At 44.6% G+C, this 7,896-nt stretch overlaps 1 protein-coding gene across 1 annotated transcript in view; it reads right to left on the reverse strand.

The window, feature by feature from the left end:
* Positions 1–7,817, reverse strand: part of XPR1 (xenotropic and polytropic retrovirus receptor 1) — a gene marked incomplete at its 5' end in the record, with an annotated part of 25,039 nt that extends 17,222 nt beyond the window's left edge. The window contains 3 exons of the mRNA XM_010184779.1: positions 3,626–3,805; positions 4,037–4,224; positions 7,712–7,817. Of these exons, the coding sequence (XP_010183081.1) occupies positions 3,626–3,805; positions 4,037–4,224; positions 7,712–7,817 (474 nt within the window). The remainder of the gene's footprint in view (positions 1–3,625; positions 3,806–4,036; positions 4,225–7,711) is intronic.
* Between the last annotated feature and the right edge of the window lie 79 nt (positions 7,818–7,896).

A 7,896-nucleotide genomic window follows, 5' to 3' on the forward strand; every position in this document is an offset into this window, starting at 1 on the left:
TGTAACTATTCATGTACCCCTCCACACCTTTTTATTTTTTTACTGGCAGAAGAGCCCAGTCTCCTCCAACCAAGCCCTTTCACAGAAACTCCCAGTGCCCACGTTAAGTGCCCTACAAAGCTCCATTTCTCCTGATGCTCCTCATTCTGATCAGCGCTTTCTTTCAGACATTTATGTCATGTCTATTGACAACTTCCACGTTACCTTCTCCCTCACGCTTCATGTTGGATTACAGACCCTCAACACGGCCTGATCTTGGCCCCAGGTACTTAACACGTTATCTGCTCTTCGCTGTTAGAAGTTGTAACAGTGACGATTATTACTGCTGATCTCCCAAGCCCTCTAGCAGAGAAAGAGTTAAAGAAAGGGCAGAGGAAATCCTATTGACCGTCAATTAGACTCCCTCTCAATCCCAGTCCACTTTCCCTCTAAGCCTTAACAGCGGTTTTGCTGCTTTCAAACCAGACAGTTTTCATGGTTCATTACCTTTGATTACGACTCTCTCTACTCGGTTAGTTATAGTTACTAACAGCCAATTTCTCAAAGAGACAGCACCGGCACCATCCGGTAGTTCAGAGATTTATGGACCTTTAAATTAATGAAAGCACAGGCTAACACTGATCTTTTACATTGCTGTCTTTATTAACTTCAAGGGTACAAGGTTACAGAAACCCGGGAAAGGACTGACACATTCCCATCAGCCTGTAACATCAATTTAAGGCTCTGGTCCTAAATTTGAAAACCAAATAGGGGATTAAGACTTAGTGGCATGAAACGGATATGGATCTTGACCCAGAAAGCACTGTGCTCACGTAGGACGGCACCTATTACAAAGGCTCAAACAGGGCCAGCATTACGGAGGTCTGTCCTCAAAGCCGTCCAGCTGCACAACAGCTTCTGCAGAGGTCAGAGAAGTCGCACCAGCCTTCCTTTTCAAGAGGTCCTTCCTCCGTTTTACCATCACTCCCTGGTATTATCTTTACCTGTTTCATCATAGATTATTTTTTTTTCCTCCCCTAAACAAAGACTCACTAAAACAAATGAAACATGAAAACAGCTTTAGAGATAGATGTCCCTGAAAAAAAAGCAGAAATTCATGAAATCCATGTTTTTATTTAATTTCAGGAGAGACACGCAGGCACTGCCGGATGACAGCCTAAAACTTTTAAGATAGCAGAAGCTTTCCACCTAAAGGTTACAGCAGATGAGGAGTCACCAGATACGTAAGCAGCTTTGCTACGGCCCTGGCATCTCAGTCGAGTGCCCTCAAGAGCCTGCACCACTGTTTGAACCCTCCTTACCCCGCGCATCGGGCACTGTGGTTTCCGAGGGTGCCGGCAGCGGAGGGCATTGCTGTCAGGTAGCCCAGGCAGCTCCTCACCTCCCAGCTGAGAAGCATCTGCAACATCCTCCAGAGAAGAGGAGCCGCAAGATGAAAGTCCTAAAATACTGAGTTGAATCTCAGTTTCAAGTAATGGGTTGCAATTACGTACCGACGGATCCACAACCCAAGCGCAGACTTCCTGGTGCTGATGACTGCAGTTTTAATAAGTGCTGAGACAGAAGATATTTGAGCTGGAGCTAAACACTTCCTAGATTTTCACCTCTCTCAGACAGGCTCCCAGCAGTTGTGTCGCCATTTCGGCGCCCCGCAGAGAGCGTGGGCACGCAGACGCTGCGCCATCCCTGTGCTCGGATCCGATTCCTCCCGGCGAGCTGCTCTCCTCTGCCTACACAAGTGTGCCTGTGGGCTTCTCATCCGGCAGCAAAGGGGCAAAGAGCGCTCACCTAAGCACATAGGCGAGAAAGAAGAGCCTGGCATGGGAATTAAACTAACTAGAAGCTAAATAACTCTTTTCACTCGAAGGAAGATCAATTCAGGTGTAACTTGCAGTCCCTCAGGGACTATCAAAAGAGATCCCGCTCATGAGTACCAACAAGCAGTTGGTGATGATCACGGGTGGACGCATCAGGAAATGCTACAACACACCAAGGTATGCTCCTGATCTAGTTCTAGAAGAATTGAAGGAGTCACTAATGCTCTGCTACATCTGATACGTCAGACTTCATTTTGGCTGGCAATGAAACATATCGAGCTTGTGAAGAAAAACACTCATCAACTCAAAATTTGCGTGAACGGCACAGCTCTAAGAATTGCGCGATTTAAACCTCCTTTCACCCAGACCGCTGCTGGCAACTGCGCGGAGAAATCAAATACACCCAGCCAGCCAATTACATACAATAAAAATTAGAAAAGTCCAACAGCTCCTCTTTATGTGGTTTGTCTGGCCTCTTTTTTTCCCTTTCCACATAACACACAGTCAGAAGCGCTGTGTCATTTTCCACCATTAAGGTGATTTTGCGTTTCCATGAGGCTTTTCCCCTCAGGAGACCTTGGGATGAATTGGCCTCTGCCCACTCTGTATCCCCGGCTGCAGCGCAGTCAGGAGATGGCTGGGATAGAGCAGGTACTGGCAAATACAAGCTCTGTGAAGATTGAGAATCTTACCCTGTTAAGAGATTAGGTAAATTAGCACAGATACTGCTCACACGGTTAGAGCACTTCCAGTGCTTCCCCTAGCACCAAGGGACAGCAGTAAGACTAATGAGGCTTGGGACTAAAGGTACATCTATGAGAGAAGGCCGAATGCAGGAAGGCAAAACAGGAAAGAAATTGAAATAGCAGTAAGCTAGAAAACCAAACAAGGGGTTAACTAGCTGTGCACATACCTGCCTGCACACGCTTGAAGCGTGATTCTGTGTTTCATCTTTGTCCTGTTCCAGATAAAGTTAATTGTTTTCATTGGCATTAAAATGATTCTACGAATAACATCAGCCAGCCAAACCCTCTTCTGCCCAATGCTCTCAGAGCATTTCCAGCAAGAATGAGGTATCTAGGGAGTCAGCTTGATTAAAGTCAATTTAAAAGGGCATACAAGGTGGGGATGAACATGTGAAACAGCCATTTGGGGAGAAACTGATGAGCCATCCAGCATGTCTGAAAACTTCTTTTGGAGATCCCACCTATAACTGGAGAACTGAGGTAGCACACATATTTACATTCCATTTACCATATTAACCTTACCTGGAAAACGGGAGCTGGGTCTAAAATAAACAGTTTGTTTAAGACCACAAAAAGATTTGCTGAAATAAACCCCACCTATGAACATCATTTTATAAGCAGGAACCTTTGTAAAGGTTCCCTCTCCATCAGTGAGCCTCTCAACGTTGGCAGTCACCCAGTTTGGGCTGAGGAGCACCCTCACCTTTGCCTTAGAGCACCGTAACCCTGATCAAACCATTTTGCTACATTAAGAGACAAACAAGCAAAGATATCCAAGAGTTTCTACATGTGCAAAAGTATACACACAGCTGCCTATAGGAAGATTAACAAGTAGCTACCTGCAATAGAAAGATAACAACAGACTGGTACAGACAAGCAGAAGTTGCTTCTGTAAACTCACGCTCAACAAACGTTTGCAGTCAATACCTTTTCAGGCCTGCCCTATGAATACACATCTACAGTGGTGTAGCATCCCTCTTTCCCAAAGATTAGTCATGCTCGTATAAACTTTGCCCAGCTACAGCATCTCTGTTATTTATTAAAATCAGGTTTGAGACTTACCAATAGCTTGAGCAGCCAAAATCGTGACTTGTAATATAAGGTTTTGGTAGGGTTGATGAGAAAAAGCAACATGAAGCCGTACAAGATGAGTGGATTCACCTGCATAGGGATGTAGGTGAATTTACCATATATACACGCCAGGAGGCTCAGGCACCACAAAACCCCCAGGAAACCAGCAATCTACAGAAAGACAGAAAAAACACACAGATACTTTATGAAAATACAGCTCCAAAGCCTACAGTGAAACCTCATTACAAGAAAAGGGAGAGCAGTGCTCAGTGCTGTAATCTAATCAAGCTTCAGCAACCTCCTCTTCTAATTGCATTAGAACTCCTTGCCAGGAAACGGCGCAGGATTTCTCCTCCCGACACACCGCACGGCTCAGCCACTCCTACCACTCGTTCTGTTCACCTCAAAGAGATGTTGATGGGACAAGTTGCTGCGGGGATTGAGTTCAAAGATGAGGACGTGATTCACTCCAGCCTGTCTCCAGCCATATGTGTTGATACCCAGGAGAAAGAGGAATTCTATCAGGAGAAAGCCACCTCGATAGATTCTCACCAGTGGCCACACATTTGGTCCATCTATAAAAGCCACACCTGGCAAAGACAAAAATGAAGCGACCTTAGCAATAGCAGAAATACTGTCACAAAGCAAAGCTCTGCTCTGCTGCTTTATGCTGGCTCTCAGCTGTACCCTGTGAAAATGGGGTACGCTCATACCCACCTGCCTAATCCAGCAAGTGGGGGACTTTTTGCCCAACCTGTCAGAGGATTTAGGAGTATTCTGGGAAAAATCCCCTCTCTGGCTGGTGTAGTCAGCTCATTAGCAGCATCTTAAGTTGCCCGTCTCACACCACAGGCACGAGGGACAGCGCTAGCATAAATGGTGACTCGAATGTTCTGGTTTAATGGAGACGAAATCCCAGCAGACAGATACACAAACACTTCAGCTCCCCGCAAAACCCAGCAGCACCATTTACAGCGTTTAAAACAATGCTAAACTGGGCCTGATCACTGAACGCAATACAACTGTCATGCAATACATATTCCTAAGTAGCAATGTAATTTCTAGCCGCACCCAAACAGAAAGCCCAGCATAAGGCAGCAATACGGGAAAGCCTGTTGCTTCCTTTGTTCAGTCTTCTGGGTTTTGGAAACAAATTTGCCTAATTTCAAACAACGAGCAGCCTCATACAGCAGCAGCTTTCTCTAGCCCAAGGCCTTTTGCAAAGTGCTGTGTCTGGGTTGTCCGATATGGGCTTCAGGAGAAAAGCACAAATAAAATACAGTTGTCTGAACCCTCGCTTTCAGTTTCACAGTGTTCCTCACCCACTTGCTTTTTAAGAGGGGAAAAACCGTACAGGTTTACAGGATCGATGCTGAAAATGTATTCTCACAAACCCTCCTGTGTAAATTACAGCCCCAATTTTTTCAAACTTCTCTTCAGAAAAAGCGTATCTGTAGGAAGTTTCGTGAGTTCAGCATCATCAGCATTCCCTTATACCACAGGAAATCATGGAGGGAAACCATGCAAGGAACAATGACTCGAGAACTATTGCTTTGAATTTAAAACTTTAAGAGAATATTGGATTCAGGCAAAAGAGTAAAATTTTGGAGAGAAACTACAGACACCCTGAAGAAGCCGAAAGAAATTAGTTTTACAAAAGCACGTATTTCAAATATTTATCTGAAATGCCTGCAGACAAAACCAACTGAGGTGCTTCGAAATAGGACAGAGTAGCCCCAAAAATATTGAATAAGAAATGACTGGGCAGAATAGGACAGATGTGCGGTGTGCTATCAGAGACAGAACACCCAAAGGTTTATCCTGAGGTGAACACAGTTTCATATGACAGTACAGCTTATGACTTCCATAGCCAATGCCCACTAATCTTATTTCTGGACTTTCAGGGTGGTGGAGGACCATAATTGCAATGGGGAACAGCAGCTGGGTCTGGAGAAAAAGCAGATACGACTGAACAACGCAATGAGCTGAGCTACTGACAACACAGAAGCTAAGAGTAATTCTGTACATTCTCTCCTCTGTCTCTGAACCCTACCTAGTTTGGCTGCTGCAGCCAGATTTTTCTCTTTTTGTGTTTCCTAATTGAACCATTTTCTTCACTAGAGCCAAGCAGTTTGACTGGAGACCCTCAGCGACCCGGCTTGCAGGAAAGTGCCCAAAGTTTTACGAGGTCTCAAACTGGCACGACCCTAACCAAGGTTCTGTACTACAGCCCCGAGGCAAAGAGATCTTCCATTCGTACATTGTTTTCACTTAAATCCAGTACAAGTGAAGTCATCTCCCAGAGCCAGCAGATCCGTGATGCTCAACCAACTCATCCCTCCAGCAAGCGCGGGCTCTGAACGCTGCGCCCAGCGAGGAAGCTGTCCCTGGTGACAAGCCCCATGGCATCGTAGCCTCTCAAACAAGAGACAGGGCACCGCTGCAAGAGCCTTGAGATGTTGCATGAAATCTTACAGGTTCCTGGTTAATAAAACACATGGCCAGTGAACTTTCAACCTCAAATATGCACTAGCTTGGCACCTAGGAAAGCTGATACAGAAACAGTGAGGCCTCAGAATTGATACTCTTTAGGGTGACACTCTCCTGGGATCCACCTGTAAGCAGTCTTTAATGGACCCAAAGTTATTGTGAGCTCATTTCTACAAAGTCTTGCTCTTCTGCTCTTAAAATCAGGCAATACAGAAGCGGTTTACTACCAGAAGCCACGTTTTCACGCTGTTTCACGGCTTCTACGCGTACAATGCTGAAATCCTATCTTAGTCAACCAAATCACAAAAACAACTCGGCAAAAGTAGCAGAGAGGTTAGCAAAGTAACGTCCAATTAAAAACCAACACTTTGCAGTCAGAATACAGATTTTGCTCAATATCCTCAGTAACGTGCAGATATCAGATCAGATCACGCCTGCTGATACAAACACACCTATTATTCATGCTGGGTCAGTAACATCTGCTTGAGAGATATAATCATTTCTATGAATTCCTTCTCACAACTGCGTCACTTTTTCATTCTTAATACTGAGAGATAAAGCACACACAACTGGCTTCAATCATATTTGCATCTCACACAGAGATCAAACAAGTAACAGAAAAAAAAAAGATACGATGAATAAAGAACAGTTTATGCGCATTAAATGGGCCCTTCACACAGACAGGTCAACTTTCTGCCTCTTCCACAGCAAGACCAAAAGGAAGGCACTGCAAACAGCTTCTCAAACAGAGGAATTTTATCCCCTGAGATGACTGGATCCAATTACAGAAACATCTGATTAAAAATTCTTTCAAGTCAGAAACACAGACACGGGCTTTCCCTAGCGCAAGAGCTCACACGTTGATTTGTTAAGCCTTTTCCTTTGTACTGCTTAAGCAAGTGACAACACTACTGAAATCACACAGACAATTAGTAAAGCCGCTTGTGATTAAGCGCCGTATCTGGATCTAGAGGACTAACGTGGCTTTTACTCTAATGAGAGGCCAAACTCAGAAGGCACAAAGCGGAATAAAACCAAGGGCCAAGACATGCAATAATTTATTGCAGCTTTTAAACAATCTTGACAAAATCTGCCAACAAGAAAAATTAAATTAATTCCATTAATAGGCATCACACGTTGAAATCCTAGAAATTTCTACATCAAAATGTCCTGAGTGGCACGGTGCTCACATGGCTTATGTCTGGTCTCATTCTCTGCAGGGAGTCGGTACCATGCAAAACAAGTTCTCCAAGGGTGGGAGAGGGCTGTGCGTTCACAGAGCAGTAACAGAAACCTGTCTTTACATATGGATGTTGCACCTCCAGAATATTCCTCTAAGAGCAAGGACAAAACCAGGAGAACAAACCATAACACGTTTAAAGTCCAAAACCCGTGTATGTAACATGAGAAAAACCACAACCTTTTACTATACAGAACTAATAATTCACAACAGTGTGGTCCAACTCAAGACTGATGTAACCCAGAACATCCTGACCAACCCAGCTAAGATCCAGGCCCTCACTAAGTGATGAGAATATAACCAAACCACTGTACAGGAGCCGGCCAGGTCCAGCAGAGGATACCCACCTGAAAGTATGACAGTGACGTTCAGTGCAATGAACAACCCGCAGAACAATCCAACCCTGAACGTTGTCCAGGCTGGTACAGGCTGTGAACACAGCAATGGTGGAATTAAGGTGGAGGAAACAGATTATCAGCAAAGTCAGATTAATTTGCAGAGTAAATTTAAAATCAGAGATACAGAGTTCCAA

Source organism: Mesitornis unicolor, unplaced genomic scaffold (genome assembly GCF_000695765.1).
Source record: "Mesitornis unicolor isolate BGI_N332 unplaced genomic scaffold, ASM69576v1 scaffold27505, whole genome shotgun sequence".
NCBI classification, from domain to species: Eukaryota; Metazoa; Chordata; class Aves; order Mesitornithiformes; family Mesitornithidae; genus Mesitornis; species Mesitornis unicolor.